The sequence below is a fragment of the Hyperolius riggenbachi genome, chromosome 1 (assembly GCF_040937935.1).
Source record: "Hyperolius riggenbachi isolate aHypRig1 chromosome 1, aHypRig1.pri, whole genome shotgun sequence".
Taxonomy (NCBI): Eukaryota; Metazoa; Chordata; class Amphibia; order Anura; family Hyperoliidae; genus Hyperolius; species Hyperolius riggenbachi.
This window is the reverse complement of record NC_090646.1, coordinates 263,750,317-263,777,194: the sequence shown is the minus strand read 5'-3', so window position 1 is coordinate 263,777,194 and position 26,878 is coordinate 263,750,317. Positions and strand designations below refer to the sequence as shown.

Below are 26,878 nucleotides of genomic sequence, written 5' to 3'. Positions count from 1 at the left end.
AGTCTGAAAACCACTGCGCCTGCGTTGCCATGTCCTTGCTTCCCCTGATGTCACCAGGAGCACACGGCACAAGCACAGACCATACTGGGCCTGCGCAGTATGCTCCTGGTACCATCAGCGGGAGTGAGGACATGGCAACGCAGGCGCAGTGGTTTTCAGACTTTAAAGTCTGAAATTCCAGAAGTTAACCAGAGGCGGGGCCGGAGCATTGGGGAGTGGCTGCGTGGGCACAGGATGTCTGTGGGGGACCGCTAGAACCCCCGGGTAACTTCAACTCATTTTACCCCGACCCCTCCAACAGTATCCCTTTAAGTAACTGTCATTTACTGCATTTAAATGTATACTTTTTTCCTTTGAAACTTTAAAATCGATTTTCTCAAAAACTATAAGGTCTTTTTTAAAAATTTATTTTTCCTCTTGTACCCACATATCTCTTTAATATACCCTGCAAATTTGGTGATTCTAGCTTTTAAGGGGGCTTAGATATTCAACGCGAAAAAAAACGGACTTTAGGCGAAAATTAATGCGAAAATATTAATGCGAAATTTCGCCCTTTGAAGCGAAAATAGTAGTTATTTTCGCGAAAATTCGGCGAAATCGAAAATGGGATTTTCGATGCGAAAATGGCTTTGGCGAAAATTCGCAAGCAACACTGATTTAAAAACTCAAAACGCTCAGAAAAACTCCTCTGGTGTGTGCACCAGGCCTAAGTGGACTTTTCAACTTGGCATTTTAAAAATCTCATAATGGATATGTTATAAGAAGTGTATCTTACATATAAAACCTGATAGTTTTTTTTTCCCCCTCAAGCAAGCAGTACTCCTGCTGCTGCTGCTGCTGCTGCTGCTGCTGCTGCTGCTGCTGCTGCTGCTGCTGCTGCTGCTGCTGCCCAGTGTAGTTTCCATTCTTGCATCTTTTGCTGTTACCGGTATTAAAAGAAAGCTATTGATATGATCACTCAAACCTTGGGCAGATGTATCAATACTAGTGCAAGGAGAATGGTAACTAAATCTTCTCAGAACCACATGATCTGCTGCATGCTTGTTCAGGGTCCATGGCTGAAAGTATTAGAGGCCAATAATTAGCAGAGCTGCCAGGCAACTGGTATTGCTTAAAAGGAAATAAATATAGCAGCCTCCATATACAGAATCTTCTTAAAAAATTAGCATATTGTGATAAAGTTCATTATTTTCTGTAATGTACTGATAAACATTAGACTTTCATATATTTTAGATTCAAATACACACAGCTGAAGTAGTTCAAGCCTTTTATTGTTTTAATATTGATGATTTTGGCATACAGCTCATGAAAACCCAAATTTCCTATGTCAAAAAAATTAGCATATTTCATCCGACCAATAAAAGAAAAGTGTTTTTAAAACAAAAAAGTCAACCTTCAAATAATTATGTTCAGTTATGCACTCAATACTTGGTCGGGAATCCTTTTGCAGAAATGACTGCTTCAATGCGGCCTAGCATGGAGGCAATCAGCCTGTGGCACATCCAGGGCAGGGCCGAGGCATAGGCTGGAGAGGCTCCAGCCTCAGGGCGCAGTGTAGGAGGGGGCGCAGAATTCATTCAGCTGTCATTCCTAATTGTGTTTGAAGCAGATAGAAATAAGAAAAGGGGATACATGGCAGTGCCTGCAAGCCAGATAACTAGATATTAAGGTGTTGGGGAGGTTGTGGGCCCATGGGGGCCTCTTAGTCTAATAGCAATCAGTGTGTGATGGCTGGGGTGGGAGGGATGGAGGGGCGCACTTTGGTATCTCAGCCTTGGGTGCCGGAGGACCTTGTCCCGGCTCTGGGCACATCTCAGGTGTTATGGAGGCCCAGGATGCTTCGATAGTGGCCTTAAGCTCATCCAGAGTGTTGGGTCTTGTGTCTCTCAACTTTCTCTTCACAATATCCCACCGATTCTCTATGGGGTTCAGGTCAGGAGAGTTGGCAGGCCAAATGAGCACAGTAATACCATGGTCAGTAAACCATTTACCAGTAGTTTTGGCACTGTCGGCAGGTGCCAGGTCGTGCTGAAAAATGAAATCTTCATCTCCATAAAGCTTTTCAGTGGATGGAAGCATGAACCCACTTTTGAACCAGAAACAGCGGCAGAAGCGCCTGACCTGGGCTACAGAGAAGCAGCACTGGACTGTTGCTCAGTGGTCCAAAGTACTTTTTTGGGATGAAAGCAACTTTTACAAGTCATTCGGAAATCAAGGTGCCAGAGTCTGGATTAAGACTGGGGAGAGGGAAATTGCAAAATGCCTGAAGTCCAGTGTCAAGTACCCACAGTCAGTGATGGTCTGGGGTGCCATGTCTGCTGCTGGTGTTGGTCCACTGTGTTTTATCAAGGGCAGGGTCAATGCAGCTAGCTATCAAAAGATTTTGGAGCACTTCATGCTTCCATCTGCTGAAAAGCTTTATGGAGATGAAGATTTCATTTTTCAGCACGACCTGGCACCTGCTCACAGTGCCAAAACCACTGGTAAATGGTTTACTGACCATGGTACTACTGTGCTCAATTGGCCTTCCAACTCTCCTGACCTGAACCCCATAGAGAATCTGTGGGATATTGTGAAGAGAAGGTTGAGAGACGCACAACCCAACACTCTGGTTGAGTTTAAGGCCGCTATCGAAGCATCCTGGGCCTCCATAACACCTGAGCAGTGCCACAGGCTGATTGCCTCCATGCCACGCCTCATTGAAGCAGTCATTTCTGCAAAAGGATTCCCGACCAAGTATTGAGTGCATAACTGAACATAATTATTTGAAGGTTGACTTTTTTGTTTTAAAAAACACTTTTCTTTTATTGGTCGGATGAAATATGCTAATATTTTGAGATAGGAATTTTGGGTTTTCATGAGCTGTATGCCAAAATCATCAATATTAAAACAATAAAAGGCTTGAACTACTTCAATTGTGTGTAATGAATCTAAAATGTATGAAAGTCTAATGTTTATCAGTACATTACAGAAAATAATGAACTTTATCACAATATGCTAATTTTTTGAGAAGATCCTGTACCTCTCAACTTGGGTTCCGTTTAAGTTGCCCATTAACGGTACAGTTTTTAGTGAACGTTTGCATATTCAATCAGATTGCTTTACATGAAAACTGAGAAGCTGATGGGCTCTATCAGTCTGGATCAATCACATTATCTATTGTCTCCTTAAAGAAATGATTGTCCCGTTTCACTGATTTTTCATAGATATGGTCATAACTGGTGGGGGAATGATCACAAGTTAAATTCTTTAGTGATGTGTATTGATTAAATACCTTATTTTCTTTCTATCTGAATGATCTTATAAAAAATGATAGTTTGCTAAATATTGCACCTTAACTGCCTTACCACTTTCTCTGTATGCTCTATGTCCACTTCTGTCCCACTCCACCAAGTTTCCTGTACTGAATACTCTCTGTAAGCACTGAGTATTGCTAGTGCATCTTGATTGGCTGGATAGTGTAATGGTTAATGGCTCCACCTCTGACACATGAGACCTGGGTTTAAATCTTTGCTCTTCCTGTTCGGTAAGCCAGCACCTATTCAGTAGGAGACCTTGGGCAAATCTCCCTAACACTGCTACTGCCAATAGACCATGCCCTAGTGGCTGCAGCTCTGGCTTTTTGAGTCCGTGTTAATTGTCTACGTCTTGTCTCGTCTTGATTTCCAACACCATTTAGCATCAGCAGAAGTGGAGAGACAGCAGAAATAACAGTTGGAGTATGGGGACAGAGTCCTGGGTGGTCGGGTAGTTTTGCATGGAAGCAAGGAGTTGCTGCTTACCTTGGCTATCTCCTTCTAGGTACTAATGATGCTGTATTTTAGCAGTATAAATAAGGCAATGAACTATAAATAAAGCAACGAAGAGAATACACTTTTACAAACATTTTATTAATATTGACTTAAATGTCTCTACATTTTAAGGTTTTGCATAATCAAGAGATACTGAAGTACATATAACAATATTTTGCTTCTTGACCTTTATATTAAACAATATATTCACAGTTCGTGAACCCAGCTACTTCCTGTAGTCTTCTTATGAATGTTTTTCTTGGACAGGTTGCAGTGTAAAATGACAGTCAGTATCTTAAGGAGGCAAAATTGATTTTCTGACAGCTGTGTTAATTTATGGAGTTACTGTTAAAGGGGCTTATACTGGGTCACCTTGTATGCTGCCTTTTGGTTGTTTTTATGTGTAATGATTTCTTCATTATACGTAAGTGTAGAACCTGTTTCAATATGTTCTAATAGCTTTCCATCACATCCATGCACCCCGTTTTGCGCATTTGTTTTTTCTCTCTCCCCTGGCACTGAAAATAAAAACTTTGTTCAGATAATCAAAGTAAGGACTGTCTGCATACAGCCTGGTACAATAATCCAAATGTAATTGGCCAATGACTTGCCAATTTTACCTTTTCCATGTTCCTTCTGTTCATAGTATTCAAAATCTGTTGGCCCTCATACTACATGGTGGGGGACCGGAGGACTTCCTCCATCCCCTGTCAGCCGATATGCCCCTCGCCGCAGCTCCACTTTCAGAAGTTGGCCCCGGGTTCTCTCCATTGCAGATGCTGACTGGCATTTACTGCGCATGCGCAATCGTGCTCAGGTGGTCTGGAGTGTTCTGTGCAGGTGCAGAACTACTGCACCTGCGCAGAACACTCCAGACCATGTGAGTGCGATAACGAGTGATGTGGCTGTGCGCTCACGCAGGCACTGTGGATGCTGGCCTGGTGAGGTCGGCATCACCAACGGAGGGGACCCCAGGCCACTGGCTGGAAACGGAGCTGTGGCAAGGGACATATTGTATTTTTTTTTTCTCTGACTTTCCCTTTAAAGTGGATCCGAGATAAACTTTTGCTCATTGCATTGCAGTTCCTTTCATATAGTTTATAGGGCATTCCTCAAGCCAAATACTTTTTTTTTGTTTTGTTTTAATACTCTAATTCCCTATAAACTAAACAAGCCTCGCCCACAGCTCCTTTTGTGCCTTGGCACTGTAGCAAGGGCTTATGGGAGCTCAGTCTGGGCAGGAGGAGGCGGAGGTTACTAGCCATTGATTTCAGAGGCAGGGCGAGGAGGAGAGGGGACTGAATTCACACACAGGCAAGTTGTTTGCATATCCAGCCCTCAGCCTGTGAAAACGTGACAAACAGAACATGGCTGCCCTCATTGTATCACAGGAATAAATAATCATAAACTTTTGAAGCGGTTTTAGATAAGATATATAGACAAGTTACTTGTTATAGTTAGTTTTTCATCTCGTATCCGCTTTAAGCTTTAATTTAACAGACCAGGTCTAATTCTGGATGCTTTGGGACAACAGAGATGTCATTGTCTTGAAAATGAAGTTCAACCATTAATTGTTTGCTTAACCACCCTGGCGTTCTGATTAAATCGCCAGGGTGGCTGCGGGAGGGTTTTTTTTAAATAAAAAAAAAACTATTTCATGCAGCCAACTGAAAGTTGGCTGCATGAAAGCCCACTAGAGGGCGCTCCGGAGGCGATCTTCCGATCGCCTCCGGCGCCCAGAATAAACAAGGAAGGCCGCAATGAGCGGCCTTCCTTGTTTTGCTTATATCGTCGCCATAGCGACGAGCGGAGTGACGTCATCGACGTCAGCCGACGTCCTGACGTCAGCCGCTTCCGATCCAGCCCTTAGCGCTGGCCGGAACTTTTTGTTCCGGCTACGCTGGGCTCAGGCGGCTGGGGGGACCCTCTTTCGCCGCTGCTCGCGGCGAATCGCCGCAGAGCGGCGGCGATCAGGCAGCACACGCGGCTGGCAAAGTGCCGGCTGCGTGTGCTGCTTTTTATTTCATTAAAATCGGCCCAGCAGGGCCTGAGCGGCAGCCGCTGGCGGTGTTGGACGAGCTGAGCTCGTCCAGACCGCTCAGCTGGTTAAAGGGAAGGTCCAAGCAAAATAAAAAAATGAGTTTCACTTACCTGGGGCTTCTACCAGCCCCATGCAGCCATCCTGCACCCTCGTAGTCACTCACTGCTGCTCCAGTCCCCCACTGGCAGCATGCCGACCTCGGTCAGCGGGCCGCATTGTGTACTTTTTTACGCATTCACGTTAATGCAGAAACATTAACACATACGTTTTTACATGTTAGGGCTCGTTTCCACTAGGGCGAATCCGCATGCGGGCACTGCATGCGGATTCGCATAGCTAATGTTAGTGGATGGGGCTGTTTCCACCTGTGCGGCGTGCGGGAGCGATTTGGCAGCGGGCCAAATCTGCACGGCGGGACCCACAGTTTTCGCCTGCGTCGGGAATCCGTGCGAATCGCCGCTAATGTATTTAATAGTAAAAACGCATGCGTTTGGTACATGCGTTTTTACCCGCGATTTCGCGTGCGATTTCGCACCCTTCCCAATGTTATTTTATCCTGGCAGTGTCATGGTTAATTTCGCATGGCACCCTGCCATGCGAAATCGCACGCGAAATCGCGGGTAAAACGCATGCGGAAACGCACCCGCATGCGTTTTTACAAGCGTCGGAATGCCGGCGAAATCGCGTCGCACTAGTGGAAACGGGCCCTTAGTGGTTTTATGCGTAAATTTTTACGCATTGATCCACTAACGCGTAAAAATGTATGTGTTAATGTTCCTGCGCTAGCTGGAATGCGTAAAAATGTACGCAATGCGGCCCGCCGACCCCGAGGTCGGCATGCTGCCAGTGGGGGACTGGAGCAGCAGTGAGTGACTACGAGGGCACAGGATGGCTGCATGGGGCTGGTAGAAGCCCCAGGTAAGTGAAACTAATTTTTTTATTTTGCTTGGACCTTCCCTTTAAGATTCTCTTGGCAAGGAAGTACAAAATGGGAGCAATGATCCATATCGTGAGAGATTTGCTGTAGCTCAGTTTATGAATGGCTCCCTCTGCTGCTCAGAAGTAGCATTGCAGATAGATCATGTCTCAAACTCTTTTCCATATTCTTATTTGTAATAGCAGTAGTATTATTCATTTAATTAGTGCTGTCATTTTCTGTAAAACTTTACAAAGTATACCAAATAATTTTGTGATACTAACTATCTCTCAGAAGGAGTCAAAATATAAAGTTCCTAACAAAGTCTTAGGGCACGTCGGGAGAAACCAGTTAATTTACCAGCATATTTTTATTTTTCAAGTATGTGAATTGTAATTCACATACACACAGGTAGAATATACTAACACTTGATGAAGCACACAAAATCTCCAAAACCTGGTCATGCTGGTCTGAGTTGCAGAGCACATGGGAATATATAGACGACATGAGATAAGTCCCATGAGTTGAAGGTAGATATGGAGTACGGCTTTTACCATGCACTCTTTCTTATGAATCTCAGTGAATGAGACATGAGATTAGTGTCATTACTAAATGACACTGAAATCTTGGCGGAGGAGGACCCCGGGGTCAATCTTAATCTAAAGGTGGCCACACACCATACAATTTTTAAAACCTCTGTTCAATTTAAGAATTGCAATCAATTTTTCTGACTGATTGTAACATTTCAAAAATATGATCAATGTACCACACACATATTCAATTTTTTTCCCCAATTATGATAAAAATGGTTGGATACTCTGACAAAATTGCTAGGGTGTGTATATTAATAAATTGGCAATCTAACACACAACACACAATCTTTAGAAAGATTGAAGAAAAATATCTGGCATTCCGGATCGATAAAAATCGAAGAAAATGGGAAATCTGATCGGATTTTTCAGTCGAATGAAAAAAAAGCTTTCGATTTTTTTTTTTTAGGGAGATCCGATCGGTTTTATCGAATTACCGTAAAATCGGATCATTTTATTGTATCGTGTGTGTGTGTGTGTGTGTGTGTGTGTGTGTGTGTGTGTGCGGCCATCTTTAGTCTAACCCTTATTCTTAAATCTTACTTATAAAATCAGCTTCTTCATCGGCTCAGTGTGAGGTGCTAGAAACCCAGACCCAAGTTGCATATCTAGTCCACCCTAAAAAAGTTCTCAATTTTCCTGATAATCTAAATCCTAATCTGCACTCTTGTGTATGATCTTGATTTGACTAGTTACGCCACACCTTGCTTTGCAACCATAAGTTACTATTGTGAAGATCTCCTTGTGCAAATGTAAGGACATTTCCAAGATACTGATATGATTAATATGTTATGTCATAATCCTCATCTGTTATCTGACGATACTATTTGTTTTCTCTGTCTGTATATATTAAATTCCAATTTTCAATAATACTTATTGAAACAAAAAAGAATATACTAACACCATGCAGATATTTCCTTATTGAGATTTAAAGGGTAGCGAGGGGTATATACAGGCTGCCCTATTTATCTCCTTTTAAACATTAAGGCTACTTTCCCACCAAGACGTTGCATTTTAGGGGACGTTATGGTCGCATAACGTGCCCCTAACGCAACGTATGGTGGTGTTGAAGTTGGACGTCAGATTGCGCTGCGTTATGCAGCTCTCAAAGCAGCCGCTCCAGGTTAGTGCTAGGATGTCTGGATCTTTTTAAGGATTTGGATCATTTGAATCGGATCATTGAAAAGATCCGGATCTTTGAACTGAATCATTTGAATCATTTTACTAGGGAAGCAGACTGGGGGTGAAATGACTAGCAGGACAGGACTTTCCCTGCACTGTACATTCTGTATGTTCCTGTATCTTCCGGACAGACATCCACTGTGAACCGAATCTTTCATTGTGATGATCCGAATGATTCGACTCACAAAAAAGATCCGGATCAAATGAACGATTCGTTCATGATCCGGACAACACTACAGTCCCACCAGGAGTCACCACAGTGCAGTGAATATTAATTAGCCATGTGGCTGGCCGCTGAGGAGCAGGGGAGACCTCCTCCTCCAACATTACTGAGCATGTGCAAACAGTCTAACGTGGCTTAGCCCAGTATAACGTACAGCATGCAGCACTTTGTTTAAACGTGCTGTGTTACAATGTAACGCAACGTGGGCACTGTGAACAGCACATTGATTTTACAGTGCTGTGAGTTAGGCTGCGTTACTGGCTGCTGTAACATGGGACTTTAATGTCCCACTGTGAAACCAGCCTAAGGGGCCCATACACTCAGCCGATTTTTTTGGCCGATCGATCAAAATCGATCGATTGACCAATCGACCGATTTGTAGCCAATTTCGATCAATTTCAATTGATCTGGCAGACTGGAAAATCTAGGTCGATCTGTTGATATTGCTTATCATTTTGCATTGGCCCTAATGGAAATCTGAGGGCAAAAAAAAAGCCATCAGATCGATTTTCAATAGATTTAAAACTGAAATCTATTGTAAATCTGTTCCTAGTAAAAATGTTCCTAAACACATCAGATAGATCAGAAATCTATCTGATGATCTATCTGCTGCTAATCTAACAAGTGTATGATCACCTTTAGATGCCTTCTGATCTCCTTGGCTGCAGTAGTGTCTGAATTGCTTACCTAAAACAAGCATGCAGCTAATCTTGGCAAACACCTGATCTGCAAGCTTGTTCAAGGTCTAAAATCTACACTTATAGATTTTCAGCAGATTCGACCACCAGATAGATTGGACTTGACAGGCATCTGACAGAAATCTGACAGGAATCTATCTGATGTGTGTAACACACTAGGAACAGATTTCCAATAGATTTCAGAATGAAATCTATTGGAAATCGATCTAAAGGTGGCCATACACTCATTAGATTAGCAGCAGATAGATCATCAGATAGATTTCTGATCTATCTGATGTGTTTAGGAACATTTTTTACTAGGAACAGATTTCCAATAGATTTCAGTATGAAATCTATTGAAAATCGATCTGATGGCATTTTTTTGCCATCAGATTTCCATTACGTCCAATGCAAAATGATAAGCAATCTCAACAGATCGACCTAGATTTTCCAGCATGTCAGATTGATTGAAATCGATGGAAATCGGCTTCAAATTAATCGATCTGTCAATCGATTTGCGATCGATCGATCGATTTAGAACGATCGGCCGCTAATCTGCTCAGTTTATGGGCCCCTTTAATGCATTATTGGACCGTTAGATCCAATGCATCTCTATGGGCCATGGATCTGCTGCCAGTAGCAGATCGACCTAGATTTCCCCTCCTGTCAGATAAAATCCATCAAAATCGGCCACAAATTGATCGTTAGAATCTATCTATTTAGAGTCTATTGATTTCTATGGAATCTATCGATCGATGGCTGAAATCGACCAGTGTATGGGCCCCTTAAGGCTAAAATATTAGAGGCAGAGGATCAGCAGGACAGCCAGGCAACTGGTATTGTGTAAAAGGAAATGAATATGGCAGCCTCTATATACTGTACCTATCACTCTAGGTTCCCTTTAAACACTGTACTGTAGTGCTGCAAGCTGAAAGTGCAAGCCACTTAGCCCCAAGGCTGACCTGAAAGATAATTAACATTATAGTAATTGTACTAAAAGAAAACGCACCAGGGGATGTTTCAACGCATGTATACACAATTGGGGTGTTACCAATGCAGGGAGTACTTGCTAAAAAACAAACCCCTTTTCATAAAGAGAGGAGGGCTTGAGAAAATGCAGCATTAACCTGAGCTCCACTATTCCTCCAAGCCATAGGTGAGGGGTGTGATGCTACTACAACAAAGGGATTGAAAACCAGGTAAAGATAAATGTCTAAATAAAGGGGATGTGATTATGTGGAGAAATAATCAGAAGAAAGTGGCCCATATGCAATACACTTTTTCTCCTGAGTTGTCCTAGTTAATATTTTCATGCCTCATCATAAAATGTCTTTTTAACCACCAGCAAGCAAGAAAATATTCAAAATAAGTTTGATAGTACTTTTTCACCAAAGTTTTATTTGAAAGAGAAGATGAAAGTTTTCTCCTAAGAGATAACTCGGAAGAAAATGGTAATTGCATATGGGCCCGTGTGTCCCGCAAAATATCTATCCCAAAATAAATGTTCTGGTCTGATGACAAAAAATCAGCTGAAAGATATTACAGCCATCCAATCCATCTTCTTATGGTTACCTTCACCCTCATTGTGTTTTGTCTTGGCCAAGTTTATTCTATCATGTGTATGAAAAGTGAACTTTAGGCCCCGTTCACATTGCACGCGTTCCTGTCTGCGTTTCGGGAACGCGTGCAGGAGGCCGACACGCACGACATCAGACAGTGCATACAGTGCACTGTCTGATGTTCACACTGCATGCGTTCCGGACCTGTGCGGTCCGGGAACGCATGCTGCACGCATTTCCTAGCAAAACGCGCGGCTGTCCCATTCACTTTCAGTGAATGGGATCAGCCACGCAACGCACAGAGACGCACATGACGTGCGTTCCTGTGCGTTGTGTTCTGAACAGAACGCGCCTGCGTTCTGTGATGTGAACGGGGCCTAAGTGAAAATTAAACTGATTAGATAGAATTGTATTCATAGATCTAATTCTGAGAAATTTTCTGGATACCCATATTTTGGAATTCAAAATGTAAGTTTGGTTTATTAGCGTGACATACTGAGTATAGTTTCAGCAACTGAAGCTCTTTCCAGTCCTCAGGAGTTGCCTAGGCACACGCAGGTTTACTTACCAATTACCAGATATCGGGGACAAAAAAAGGGAACACAGGCAGGTTCTATGTAAGAATGGTACTTGTTTGTCTCACCATGCATGTAATTTAGCGTAGATAATGATGCTGTACATTTATGCATCATTTTTCTAAGAAACCTGTTGCTGATGCTGATATTAACACCGGTTCTGCAAATTCTACTTGTTTATCTGTTGAAAGAATGAAAAGTTTGCTATATTTAGAGAAGTAGCCTGCACGTCTGTGTATTTGAGGTCATTCTGCTCATTGGAGAGGGACCCTAACACTAGATATGCATGTCCCTGCTGACATCTTTGGCTGCTAATTATGCTGTTCCCATGGTTTGCAGCAGGTCAGGGTTCGGTCGTTGTTAGACTAATAAATTATTATGTCAGGAGTTGAAGCAGGAAGAGGGGCACAGGAAGGTGCAGAGGTTACCAGCAGAACAGTCTGAAAGACGCACACACATCCCCGCTGCACTACCAAACATGTAGTCTCTACGTCAGCGTGCACAGTGCACTGTAGTAAATATGACTGTAGCCAGCATTCTGCAAACTTTACACAGAATGCCTTCAATAAAAGGATTAGGATATAATTGCATTGATTGATCTTTGTAATTACAGGACTTATAAGTGCTCTGTGGACTTATGCTGGGTACACACGGTACGATTTTCCATGCGATAGATGGATCCGATTGATAAAATCCCTCATGTCCGATATTACTCCCGATCGATTTTGTGCTCGATTTCTAATAGAAGTGAATGGAAAAAGATAAGTAAACCGAGCGAAAATAAGAGAATTGAGTGCAGAATCGAGCAGAAAAAAGGTCGGAAAATCGCACGACGTAATGTGTGTACCGAGCATAAAGATGGCCATACACTGATAGATTTGCAGCAGATTCTGCCATCAGATAGATTTCTGTCAGATGCCTGTCAGGTCGACCCTGACAGGAATCTATCTGATGTGTGCCACACACTAGGAACAGATTTCCAATAGATTTCAGAATGAAAATCTATTGACAATTGATCTAAAGGCATTACTGCACCATTAGATCCAATGCAACTCTATGGCCCATCGATCTGCTGCCAGCAGCAGATCGACCTAGATTTTCCATCCTGTCAGATCAAATCGATTGAAATTGCCCGCAAATTGATCGATCGACTATTGAATTGTGCATCAGTTTGCGATCGATTCGATCGACCGCTCAGATCGACCAGTGTATGGGCCCCTTAAATTTAGCAAAGCACCCCATACTGCTCCTCTGTCAGTAACAAAGGTAGCTTAAAATTGATCATTGTATCAGTGGGGATGTTTATATGCAGCTGCTTCCACTTCCTATGACCCCAGAGAGCAGCCACTGTTGCCCATACCTCCCAGTGCCTATGAAATATCCTCCATATCCATATATCATTAAAATGACAGTGTTGGCCTCGATCAGTAGAACAATATATTTACCATATTCATTTTACCCCACTTGTCAGTCCCATTATGTACAGTACAAGCTGATACACTTACACTAAACTTGCTTGCATATCTCTTCCGACGTGTTAAGGTGTCCATATATTACTGGATTTGCGGCATTGATTTCTGGCAAATTCAATCATAATGATTGAATCTGCCAGAGACTGATGTCACAACGTGGCTGCCTGATCATAATTACGATCACTTTCTTTACGAAATGGAATGAAACTATTAATCTAGCATGCTGGACAGATGTCATTTGAAAGGGCCCAGTGGGGTGTGTAATGTGTACCAGCCCACAAAGGTATGTAATTTGCTTCTACACATTTTGATATGTGTTTGTAGTTCATTCCTTAATCATTTTCGGACCGACGTAGTTGGAATCTACTCCCTATTGGTGGCTGCATGGCTTTGACAGGACGTACATTCCAACAATTCACAGTCGCACACTTACGCCATTCGCACCTCTGTTCTGTCGCTGCACCTGCTTGCTCTGCTGTCTGACGTATAGCTTCTGCATCTGTCAGGAGCCATCTTGTGATTACTGTGAGCCAATCACAGAGCACGCAGTTTAAAGGACAGCTCTGGTCCTTAAAGGGAACCTTAACTAAAAAAAACCCCAAAACATGAGTTTCACTTACCTGGGGCATCTGCCAGCCCTCTGCAGCCATCCTGTGCCCTCGCAGTCACTCATGGCTCCTCCGGTCCCAGCTGCCAGCTAGTTTTGTTTTTGCCGACTGGGAGTCGGCTGGCCCCCATGCGTACATTTTTACGCATTCCTGCTGGTGCAGAAAGCTATCTCGGACATTAACAAGTACATTTTTACGCATTACGGGTGCACCTGTAATGCATAAAAATGTACTTGTTAATATCCGCGATAGCTTTCTGCACCAGCGGGAATGTGTAAAAAGGTAGGCATGGCGGCTGGCCGACTCCCAGATGGCAAACACGAAACTAGCTGGCAGCGAGGGACCGGAGGAGCCATAATTGACTGCGAGGGCACAGGTTGGCTGCAGGGGGCTGATAGATACCCCAGGTAAGTGAAACTCCTATTTTTTTTATTTTTTTTTTGTGAGTTAAGGTACCCTTTAAGGGGCCAGAGCTGTCCATTCCTGAGATGGTTAAAGTGGATCTCCAGGATATGTGTGCAGTGTAGAAAAGCAGCCTTCTACCCTCCATATACAGAAGTTTCTGCAGTTTCTTTTGTTGCTTTATGTAGAACTAGTGACCTTAGTCCATTTAAAAACAGGCTAGGTCTGTCCCTAATCTGCCGCACGCACACACACACACTCCCGCCCCTTCTGGCCTCGTCCTCCTCCGGCTCTCGGAAGTGTCTCTGTGTCTTGTCCCTGCACATGTGCAGTGCAAAAAAGCACTGACACAGGGACACTTGCAGATTATTATATAGTATAGCACAGGCCAGCTTTACCAGTAGTGTGGAAGGAGCCCCGGGTCCCTGGTTAATATCATACCTCCTGCAGTTACCTTATACACATCTTGGGCTGGCAGTGCACAGAATGTGTTTTTAAACCAAAAACATTAAATGTTTCTGTAGGGGGCGATGCTGGCTTTTTATATTTGAAAAAAGATTCTGGAGATTCGCTTTAAAGCATGTTGCTTTTCCGGTTTTTTCTTTTTGACAAGTTTGCTGAAAATACTTGTTGGTTATTCCAGTATGAATAATATCCTTCTTGCTTATCACTCTCAGAACCGTATGTGTCTGAACTTGACTTGTGTAGTTAGGGTGGAGTATAAACTACTACAGGTTACTTTCAGAATTCAATTAAACTGCATCCAAAGAAAAGTCCAAGCTCCTTTAATGCATGGTACCAGCTGTTAGTGATGGTTTCATATGAAAAATAAATGTATTAAAGTGAACCTGAACTTTTGCACAGAAGAGATGGAAAACACAGAGGACCCTGTGTCTATTAACCGAGAACTGCCAGTCTAATTATTTTTTCTCAGCAAGTAATGAGCCAGTGTATTTTGAGCTGTCAGCTGTCTGCCGAGTTGTGAGCTAATATGTATGCACAGGAGGTTAACCCTTTCTGTGCTTCTAGCAAACCAGGAAGTAAATACACTGCATGATATCTGTGTCACTGCAGGAATTCTGTGCCAGTTCTGTAAGTCGTGATGAAGGAATGTTTTTTGTGAAAGGTTATTATGCTGTTGCTTATCTTTTGGAGCAGAGAGGAAGTTCTGAGTTCAGGTCTGCTTTAACAGGTATTAGTATATCCATTTAAAGTAAGTATTGGTTCCTGCAAACCAGCTAATAACCTGCACGTGAAGAGCTTATGGTAGGGCAATCAGTAGAGAAAGAAACACTGCTCACCACTCTGCCATACTTCGCGAGGAGCAGGACTAAGCACAGCCAAGCTGACTAAGTAAATAAGGGAAGGACCCGCTCAACTGGATGAATAAAAGTCTGTTTTTTATTGGAAAAACATCAGTATTGGACAGAAAGGCATATTAGCTCACGCCTATCGGAGCTAGCAATGGCTTCTTAATCAATGCTACGATTATGGAGCGATTGCTAGCTCCAATATGTGTGATCTAATATGTCTGTCAGTCCAATACTGAAGTTTTTCCAATAAAAATCGGACTTATTCATCCAGTTGACCTGGTCCTTCCCTTATGTACTTGGTAGGGCAATCAGTCTTTCAATGGTATACCTCATGCAACGTCTTGTCTTGCGCTTGCCACTTGAATGCAATTAAGTGGCAGCTTGGTAATAGTACAGAGCCACAATAATCCAATATTGCGTCAAGATATACTGTGCATGCGGTTTTCCTCTGTGCTCTAGCAGCTTTGTGCTACTGCATAGGCACAGACCATTCAGGCACATGCACAGTACGACCGCATGCGTACATGGATGGGAGTGTGGCAGCAGAAAATAGGGTCTCGGTCAGCAGTGGCGGGGTTAAGCTTGGCCCTACACATAGATTTTCACCAATGTTGTCAAATTCACTGTTCTGCATAAAACCCAGGGCATCCAAGGGGTGCTATGGCACCCAAAGATACGTTGCGGAGAGAATGCCTGAGACAGCGTCAGACTTGGTGGGGTACCAAATAGAGGAAGTAACATGGGTTCATTTATAGCTGAATTATTGCAAATTTCCTTCTGTTTTAAGAAGGAAAATTTCACCAAGCATTACTTATTAGTAGCATTGGTTTACGGTCTCTTTTATCCCCCTATACATTCCTAGTGGTTTGGGTCACCCTGAGCTGCGTGGTTACTCTGTTGTACTGGTTCAAGCCCTTTCCCATACAGCCATATCAATCCCTGCCATGTACTGGTGAGGGCCAAAAGTCTGAAACAGGCTATCTACATGTGAGGTTGGTGTGGCTGTGTAATATTTAAAGCTATATGCTTGCTATACACCAGCGGTTCTGGATGCTTGCCTCGCTTACAAGGGCGAAAAGGGATAATTTGCATATTCAGTAGTGGTGCATTGTGGGTAACCACAAATGTTCACTTATAGCTGAATTATTGCAAATTTCCTTCTGTTTTAATAAAGCAAATTTCACCAAGCATGGACAACAAAGAGACAGACAGTTTTCATATTAGGCAGTGATGCACTATGGGGCACCATATGCTGACTCCAACTGGAACAATCTTCTGTTTTAAGAAGGCAAACTTCCACTTTGCATATCATTATATAGTGAGTGCTTTTTGATCCTTTGTAGTCCCTTACACACCCCTAGGAGTTCTGGGTCACCACGAGCTCCCTGGGCAATCTGTATGCAATGTGTACAGTGTGAAAGGATCCAATGTTTGTCAAAGCAGTGAGACCGGATTTTTGGAGGTGATATGCACTAAAACGTCCAGTTAGTAGTTGAAATAAACAATTGTAATTGTTTGTTGTAATTCATCATCATTTTACTGATGATATATTTTGGTGGAAATAAGTTGTTTGGAAATATGTGTCTGAAATGACAAACCAGTTTAAACATCCTAAATCTTTTAAGCACTTTTTTGTATAGTGTCTTTCAGCACACTGCTTACCTGTATTTTTTCCCCTCTTGTTTGAATTGTTGAGCTTGTGGCTTGGAGCTAGCAGGTGTTTGCTTACTATTATACTGAGCAGTTACTAAGGAGGTCTCCTGGGTACTGCAGCTTTCATCACCTTCCTGCCCCTCCCCAGCTGTAAGATAACTCGCTCTCGCTCTCAAAATTCAAAGAAGCGAGCTCTCAAACTGTCCTCGAGGCCATCTCAGAAAAGTGGGTGTTCTTGCGTGTGAGATCGCTGCTCACCATGCCGTCTTCACGCTAGTCAACGAACTGCCAGAGGGACAGATGTTGCCAATTTCAAATATACAGAGAGGAAGGCAAATATTGCTAAGCAACCATTTACTTGAGAGAGCATTTTTAGGAGCGCAGCCAAGGGAGTTATGCCTGGGAGCTCAGCGAGCCTTCTCATGGCCCTGCCTGTGCGAGGGAAGAGATTAAAAGTTCTTTCCTGTGAAAGCTACCGTGGAGCTGCCAGGAGAAAGCAGGCTAACCTGTTGACACTGATTAGGACTGACAAGTGGGCTGGTGTGGAGACAGAGAAAGCTTTTGGCCATGTAGGAGGGAAGTGAGACATGTTCACAGAGGTAAGATCTCCTCCACAATGGGTGATCAGCTGTCAGCATCTGTCGTAAGGTACACACAGAATGTGCTTCATTTCCACACAAGGATCCATTTTCTCCAGCTCTGAGCTAATGTACACAGAGATGGGTGTTGTTTTACTTAGCTGTGTTTGACATATGCTCCATGATCACCTGATAACGATGACCCAAGCACAGGTTCATAAAGGAATAAGCTTTTTGTGGATTGCTGGTCGCGCTGTTCACTTGCGATCAGTTTACTTGCAAGGAAAATACAGGATGTGCTTTCTTTTTTTGGGTGAGTGAAAAATAATAATAAAACCGTGATGAACTTTCTACTGGAAGGATTGGGACTTGTACAAACGAAGGCTTGTATTTGCTTTGGTGCGTTCATTCACCTTGTGTGCGTGATTGGCTGGATTCAGCGGGTTTGCTTGAGTCGTTGACTATATCAATTGAGATGAGTGTCTGTGAGAGTATATATTTATATCTTGTATGACATATCTGCATTTTGTATGGTAAGCCTACAGAGAGTTGTGCGAGTCCCTCCCAGAATAACCCCTAGGGTAACACCGAGAGCAGTTAACAACATGTTGCAGAGTGTCTCTCGCTCGCTGTGTTACTGTAAATGCAGGTGGTATATTCGACTGTGTAGATGTTGCTTTCCACTTAAATGCGGGAACATGTTTTCCAGTGATATCTGTTGTGCTTTATAAAAGCTGGTAGAGATTATAGTGTTCAAGCAAACTATTTTCCGCAAATTTAGGAACACAGTGTGCTAGATGGTGATCAATGTGTACCAACTCCTCTTATTTCACAACGTCACAGAAACTACGTTTAAAGCCATTACATCGTGTTCATAACACTATTTAGTATGTGTAATAAATAATTATGAATAAAGGCCTTAAAGCAGATCCGAGATGAAAAAGTAACTATAACAAGTAACTTGTCTATGTATGTTATGTACAGTTTAGATGGTTTAAACAGCAAATCTGTCTGCATACTGCTTTAATAGAATATGATTATTTCTTCCTTTGGTACAGTGACAGCAGCCATGTTGTTTGTAAACATTACACAGAGGCAGGCTTATCTGCACCATCAGCACTCTAGACTGAAAAAAACCTAATCCCCCCCCTCCTCCCTGCCTCTGAAATCAGTGGCTAGTAACACCTCCCCCTCCTCCTGCCCAGACTGAGCTCCCATGAGCCCTTGCTACTGCCAAGGCTCTCGGAAAACTGTGGGTGGGGCTTGTTTAGTTTATAGGGAGTTAGAGTATTAAAACAAAAACAAAAAAGGATTTGGCGTGAGGAGTGCCCTATAAACTATAGGAAAGGAACACAATTATGCAATGAGTAAAAGTTCATCTCGGATCCACTTTAAAGTGGACCTGAACTCTTGCACAGGACAGAAGGAAACTGAGAAATACACCCTGTATGTATTTAGAGTTTAGTCTGTCTAATTCCCCCTCATCTGTGACTAATCACAAGTTGTAATTTGATCTCTTACCTGTGTCAGCTGACTGCCCCAGATGAGATCTCATTTGTAAACACAGGATGTTAACAATGTCTGCTGCCATGAAACCAGGAAGTAGAAACACTGCTGATTTATTGCAGGATTTGTATCAGCTGTAACAAAGAAATATTTTTCTTTAAGGGTTATTATGCTGTTGCATATCTTTTAGAGCAGAGAGGAAGTTCTGAGTCCAGGTCTGCTTTAAAGTGTTAGTGTATCTATACTTATGATATGCCATGTATGCTTGATGCATTAAATGATCAATGTTTCCTTGATTGAATGCTGGTTGGGGAATGTGGATCATTTACCATCTTGCAACACTCGATACGCATCAGATCTGAAGAGGTATCTGATTGGAAATCATTCAGAATACGGACATGACACCTCTAGCTTTGTACTGCCCTATAATAGATTTTTTATTTGATCCAATGTTTATATTGAATCGGATATCCAATCTATTAGCGTTGCATAGAATATGCCTCCTGTCAAATGTGTTTAATGTAAAATGAGGCTCTGATTAATAATGCAGTACCTCAGTTACTTCCATTGTACCATACATGCTTATCTCTGCCAGTGTTTACATTAGAAAAATGAGCCAAGAGCAGTGCTTGGTGTTTGCAGATGTTGTCACACTGCTATACAAATATACCAATGAGTGAAGAGAGTCAGTATAACTTTGTGCAGGCAACATGGATAACGTCAAAGCACAATATTCAAGCAGAGAATAGCCAATTATAATCTACATGCTGACTTGTGTAATCACCTCATTTTAGTAGTAGGGATCGTTCATTATACTCCGCAACGCCCTGGACCACTGCTAGACAGACTTCCCTGTGGAAGAAGTAAATGCTCCCTTTCACACCAGTACAGTGGCGGATGCTAGGAAACAGACCGGCAGCAACATTTTGGTACAGTGGTTACACAACCCTTTCAAATGCAAAGCATTGAGCTGCACTGCCCAGCATCACAGCTAAGTGCAATTTCAATATTTTAATGTGGCCTCTTTTCCACTATATGTGTTGCTGTCCACATTTCTGTAAGGCATGTAGGGCTTTATCCTATTCTGAGTGATAAGCAGCTTGCAAGCTACTCATCACCTGACCATTGCACCATTGTGCAGTTGGGAATTGGATTGGGCCCATTGCCTCCCGCCAGCATGAAAAAGGAAATTGTATACGGTGTAGTGAACTAGCTGGGTAATAAACATTCGAACTTTTATTGGATCAGGCAACGTTCTTGTCGCCTGATTTTAGAAGGGTGCGGGAATAGGATTGGGCCCATAGTGTACTATACACTAAGACATCAGAGAGTGGTAGTGTAATGGTTAAAGAGAACCTGAACTGAAAATAAAAAGTCAAAATAAACACACAGGTCATACTTACCTCCCATGTAGTTTGCTCATCAATCTCTACCCTCTCCTGCGTCCTGTTTGTCCACTGTTATCAAGTGAATTCTCTGTCCTCCATTTTGAAAATGGCCCTTACCCCTTAACGGCTTCCTGGTCAGCACACTGTTAAACTGTTATATCACCCACTTGAGCCATAGGGAAACATGAACATTACCTTGCACATTCAGTTGTAACTGACAGCAACTGGTATATTTCAGTTCTGACAAAATCTTGTCAGAACTGTAAGGGACCACTGTAAGAAGAAAATGGTGAGCTTCTGAGAGGAACTGATGGCGAGGTAAGTATTTAATATTCATTTGCAGCTGCATCATGTGTTTACTTTAAATAATTTTACTCCAGTTCAGGTTCCCTTTAAGGGCTTGGCCTCTGACATGAGATCAGGGTTTGAATCTCGGCTCTTCCTGTTCAGTAAGCCAGCACCTTTTCAGTAAGGAGTCCTTGGGCAAGACTCCCTAACACTGCTACTGCCTACTGAGCGCACAGTAGTGGCTGCAGCTATGGCACTTTGTGTACGCCAGGAGAAAAACTCACTACAGTAAACCCTTTTATTGAGAGTAACCTGGTTCAAGAATATTTTGCAATACAAGCAAAACTTTTTTTGAAATTTTGACTTGATATACAAGCAAAAAAAAGTATACATGTGTCGCATCATCACAACTGTACCGATAGTTCTTCTCCCTTTGGTGCTGCAGGATTGTACTTAATTGTACTTAATCTGAGTGTAGAGACTGTGCAAAGTCACATATCCATGAGATGCTCAAAAGTAACTGTCACTGGATAAGTTCCTTGTGTATAGCCACACAAAAAAAGGTTGGGGCGAGCCAACAGATGGCACTGAAAAGCTGACATAACCGCATTAGTGGGCTCAAGCCCTTATAGAGAAAATCTTGTTTACATTTTTATTTTATATTACTATACTATAACTGTTTTTGGATTGTGGAACAAATCAACTGGGTTTCCATTAATTCTTATGAGAAAAGTCACTTTGATATGAGGTTTTTTTTTTTTTGTATTAAAGCATGTTTCCGGAAAGAACTATGCTCGCAAACCAAGGTTCCACTGTAAAAATGTTCTGTGTCTTTTCTTGTCTAGGCTGCACTGCCTCACATTCCCACTTTGCATTGCACGACCATATATTCTGAAAATGCACCACTATATTCAGTGTCATTGAGTGGGACCAGCTTTGCAACACTTGTGTTGCATGGTGGGAGTAAGGCCTAAGCTGTGTGCACAGCTCTGCACCATGTATAGTGCTTCAGTTTTGTGTGCCTAAAGTACATAAACTAGACTAAAATGTTGCATTTTGCTAAGAGCTGTTGCATGTAAAAAAATGCCATACAAACTTCAAGTGTATTCTTGGAAACTGTTTAGTTTATGGAAGTATGACAAAAACATGACATCTAGTTAGATAAACTATGGTAGTAAATAGGGAAAATTCAATTAAAAATGGCCATACATGCATTGAAGGTCCAGTCAGAGCAGAGTTTATGTAGTTGGGGAATGGGATGTACAGAGAACATTGTTTTCACTTGTTGTTTGTGCTGCATTACATTTTGCATATCCATTTTTTTCAGCAGCATGTAAACCACACCCCCATTAGCGGCATCTTTGAGTCAAACAAATTGGTTTCCATGGTAGGGATAACAGTTTCTTCCCAAATGATTTATCCTCTTGTGGGTATTAGGCTGTCTTCTGCTTGGAGAAAGATGTGTAAATTGTTTCCTCTTGGCAGCCAAAATGAAAAGGACTTCAGCAGATGACATAATGTAAGCAACAGAGCATATCCTTAGGGCTGGGACCCACTAGAAGTCACAAATCCAAATCGATTAAGCACTTTTGCAGCTATTTTTGCGATGTTTTCCAGAGTAATTTCTGGTGATTTTGAAGCATTTTTGAATGTAGTGCTAGCTATTTGTATAGTGATTGCAATTTCCACCAGCGCAAGGCTTTATGGGTACAGTATGGGTACAGTATGGCTAAGGACCCACTGGCGGCTCTTTCCAGGATATTGTGTAGTCCTGCGATTCCTGGAAAGTGACTGTGATTTGGCTCTGCAGCCGTTAATGGGATCGTTCTGGGATCTCTCTCAAAACGCTGCATGCAAGGCTGCAAGTGGATTCCACTGTTGCAGCACTTTGCTGATCAGCACCAAATGCTGCAATACTGCCACCAGTAGATTCCAGGCCTAAGGCAGAGGACACACTTGACTATTTTTTTGTGCTCGTTTTCTGCACAAAAAAACTGATTTAAACTGAGAACTTATGTTAATGAATGGGCTAGTTCACACTTAAAGTGGATCCTAGATAAACTTTTACTCATTGCATAATTGTGTTCCTTTCATATAGTTTATAGGACATTCCTCAAGCCAAATATTTTTTTGTTTAGTTTTAATACTCTAATTCCTTATAAACTAAACAAGCCTCGCCCACAGCTCCTTTTGTGCCTTGGCACTGTAGCAAGGGCTTATGGGAGCTCAGTCTGGGCAGGAGGAGGAGGAGGAGGATGTTACTAGCCATTGATTTCAGAGGCAGAGGGGAGGAGGGAGGAGGAGAGGGGACTGAATTTACACACAGGCAAGCTGTTAGCATCTCCAGCTCTTAGCCTGTGACATTATGACAAAAGAACATGGCTGCCCTCTTTGTATCACAGGAATAAATAATCATACACTTTTTAAAATTTTGCAGCTAGATATGCTGTGTAAACTATCTAAACTTTAGATAAGATATATAGACAAGTTACTTGTTATAGTTAGTTTTTCATCTCTGATCCGCTTTTATGTGTTTTTCGCGTGCATAAAAAAACCCGACATCTTACAGGATAATTTTGCTCATTGTTCAGTTTTTTTCTATAAATTACATTAGCTGCTGTGAAAACACACGTGCATGTTTCTGCATACAAACATATATGGTGTGCAGAAAATGCTTGCAGGAAAATGCACACAGAAAACTGGAAGACAAGTGTGCCCCCTGCCTGAATGGTTTTGGATAAAAAAAGGGCAACAAAATTATTTTGCACAGCAATTGAAAAGTGATTTAGCAGTGATCCTGTACTACCCTACAAGTACAGATCAGCACACACTGTAGCTTGTTTACAATCTCTATATAGCTTACACTGTGTACCTACTGGGGATGCTCTAGCTATTCCATATCTTACTGTTAAGTAACCCAGCACCTATTCAGTAAAGCTGAAAACTCACCTCGCGACGGAAGAAGATGGATCCAGCGACGTCTCCCTGACGATGAGGGCTCCCCGATCCATCCTCCTGCCATCGAGTATGCGGGACAGTACATGACGGCCCAGAACAAGGCTTCAAGAGATCGCAGCACTTTTCACGGGAGTCGTTGGGGATCTTAAAGATGTTATCCACCATGACAGTCATTATCGCCGAACGACGCTGAACTACATCCGCATGACTGTGCGAGAATGCGGAAACAACCACTCGTCTCTTAAAAAAATTTGCTGGTCATCGGGAAAATGATCTGAAAAATGCTGAGGTGGGTATAGGCCTTTGGACTAGACTCCCTAACACTGCTACTGCCTATAGGGCGCGTCCTAGTGGCTACAGCTCAAGCGCTTTTGAGTTCGCCAGGAGAAAAGCGCAACATAAATGTTATTTGTCTTGTCTATTGAGTACCCATATCCTTGAGGTAAAAAGTAGCTCCTTTTACGCAACCTCACACAGGTCGATATATGACTGATTCATTAAACAGTTGTGAATAATGTACCACCTGGCTTTACCCAATCTCTATCAGATTTCAGTAGAAGTCAGTGTAACTGATGCCCACTCCTAGTATTTTACCACTCAATGCAGTTCAAGTGCCTGCTGACGCCTCACATGATCACTGTTTCCATTGCTAAACTGAAAGCAGTTTATTGGACAGATATGTGTGGATTAAGGTCGCATTCATAGTGGGACGTTATGGTCGCACGTTATAAAGTCTTATAACGCAGCTTACCGCACTGCAATGCTAATTCTATGGGCCGGTCACAGTGCGACATTAAAGTCGCATTAAAAAAAATGTTGCGTTGTGGTAACTCACTGCTTGCAGTGCGTTACCTCTTAATGCAGACACTTTGCGACTTTAACGTTGCATTAAAATGCAACGTCCCACTGTGAATATAGCCTAATAGATACTCTGCTGCTTTGATCAAAACAGGCAAATTTGCCAGAACAATCAAACCATGTACCTCCGAACACAACACCTTGCTGCATCACCTTTTAGCGGTAATAATGGCAGTCAAACTTCCTACCATATAACATTAATTGTTTGTATCGCTGTTGAGGAATTTTATCACACTGTTCTTTGCTGAGCTGCACTGTAATGACTACTTATGAAATGATCCTTAATTCTTAAAAAAGAAAAAAAAAAAAAAGTACCCCTTTTACTGTTTTTGGTGATGCCCATTCTAGCCGGGCAGGTTTTTATCCAATTCAGTACTTGCAGTATGGCCCATACATTATGTTTGCATCACTATATGGAGCAGATCTGCAGAATATGCATTTAGGTATGTGTATAGATTTGGCCCTAGTGAGATGAATACACTCTGCACATTAAGTCACTGGCTGGAAGTCACATAGTGTACCTTACAAGGATACAAGAAGAATGGGTAAGGGGAAGTTTTTCTTCCCCTCCATTTTAGCTTTTTAGTGATACATTAAGGGGGTTGGATCATGAGTAACATTTCCGCTTTATTTATTTTTTGGACATAAATTGATCATTTTAGGTTATGTCACAGCATTTCTAAGGCCTCGTTTTCAGAAGATCGGCTGACCTGTGTGCTTGTGAGGCAGTTCAGTGTCCCGCCTGCTCTCCATGAACACCATTCGGGTGCAATTTAAATGCAGCCGAATGACAGAGGTTGTAATGGTGCACGTGTCAGCGCTTGACACGTGGTGGAGATGCTCTGCGGCACTGAAACTGGGACTTTTCAGGTTTGAGATGTGACTCCATGCGGGGCAGCCTGTCCAGCGCCAGTACCAAGCTCTAACATGCGGTCGGCCGCTGCAGGAGAGCAGCTGACAGGCGGTAAATTCACCACCTGTCAGCTGCCGTCTTATAGACCTCAGTGGGTTTACTTCAGTACCTTCCAGTTCAAAACTTTGAGCTTGTTTTTCATTCACTATCCAGATCTAGATTTGCCTTTGTACTTTTAATCTATTTTAATAGTAATAATGCATACATCTGTTAGTGTTCACCATTAGTCATTAAAATAATTTTAGCAGGTTGGCCACTCTTAGAAAGATTCACCAGTGTTCATGCATACATGAAAAGAAGGCACCACTGTAACTTGGGCGCTGGAGATAGCCACTAGTAGAATACCGTATATGCAAAATTGCTGATATTCTACTGTATTTGTCAATGGGTAATACAATAGTAGAATATTGGTAATTTTTCCAGATCTTTTACTACTACTAAACCTAATCCTTAGTCTCACTTGAACCCTCCCTTTATATGTGCCTAACCCTAACTGATCTGCAAGAAACCCCCCTGCCCAGGCTGCAGTGTCCGCCGATATCAGCACTGCATGTACTGCTAAAAATTCATCCGCCAGCTAAGAATGGTATTTATTGGGCACATCTGGTGCCCAAATTACCCCCTGGGTACTGCTATAGCCATAGTTAACATTGCAGACTTTGTGCCACCCATTTCTCCAAAGCCCTGCTGACTCCCAAATTACCTGCTAGTTTTTGTATCCTTTTCCTCTAGCATACAACTGTCCTGGCGGAAAATGCAGTTTGCCAGAAGCACATACAGTATAATCTCTGCATGTGAAATTTAGGGGACTGGCCCATTTCCATGACAATCCACTGGTGATTAATGAAGAAACACTGTTTGCTGCTAAGCCGCTGCTAATATTTTGCACCTGACAGCCACCTTGCCAGACTCCATTACATTATTTACATCTGTAAAAGACACTTGCAATGCATAGCCTGAGCGGGAATGTCAGAGGTGTATTCCATTTTTATTTGCTGGTCTTTAGTAAATATCTGTTGGGCTGGCTCAGAAGAGGGAGGGCTGTCACTGCAGTAGGCATCTGCACCAATTCATTTATGGACATCGGCTAACTTGCGCGATTTAAAAAGTAGGACATTAATATAGTGTTATTGTGACTTTCTGTATGCTGGGCTTCTTTCTTTGACTTGTGTTCTACTTTGAAATGGAGATTGGAGGAAAATGTATATTTTTGTAAGAGTAGATGAAGTAGGTAGATGTAACAATCTCTGTCATGCATTTATTGCTTTTTATGCCCCCAGTGGGGGGTCATTTCCTGTCCCAGAGACACAACAAGAGGTTTTAGGAAGTCTTCCAAAAATGAAGAGGAAGTTCAACAATAGAAACCTGACTGCTTTCAACCACACCC

The 26,878-nt window shown here is 42.4% G+C and overlaps 1 protein-coding gene across 4 annotated transcripts in view; it reads left to right on the top strand.

The window, feature by feature from the left end:
- AFF1 (ALF transcription elongation factor 1) overlaps nucleotides 1–26,878 on the top strand; it is a 205,870-nt gene that overhangs the window by 64,156 nt on the left and 114,836 nt on the right. Inside the window, exon 1 of one of the 4 annotated variants that reach the window (XM_068233479.1) lies at nucleotides 17,395–17,601. The exons of 2 other annotated variants lie outside the window; for them this stretch is intronic. In XM_068233479.1, the coding sequence (XP_068089580.1) occupies nucleotides 17,590–17,601 (12 nt within the window). In that variant the 5' untranslated portion in view covers nucleotides 17,395–17,589. Of the gene's footprint in view, nucleotides 1–17,394; nucleotides 17,602–17,865; nucleotides 17,894–26,878 lie in introns of those variants that run through there. One more of the 4 variants, XM_068233480.1, reaches the window with a different exon arrangement.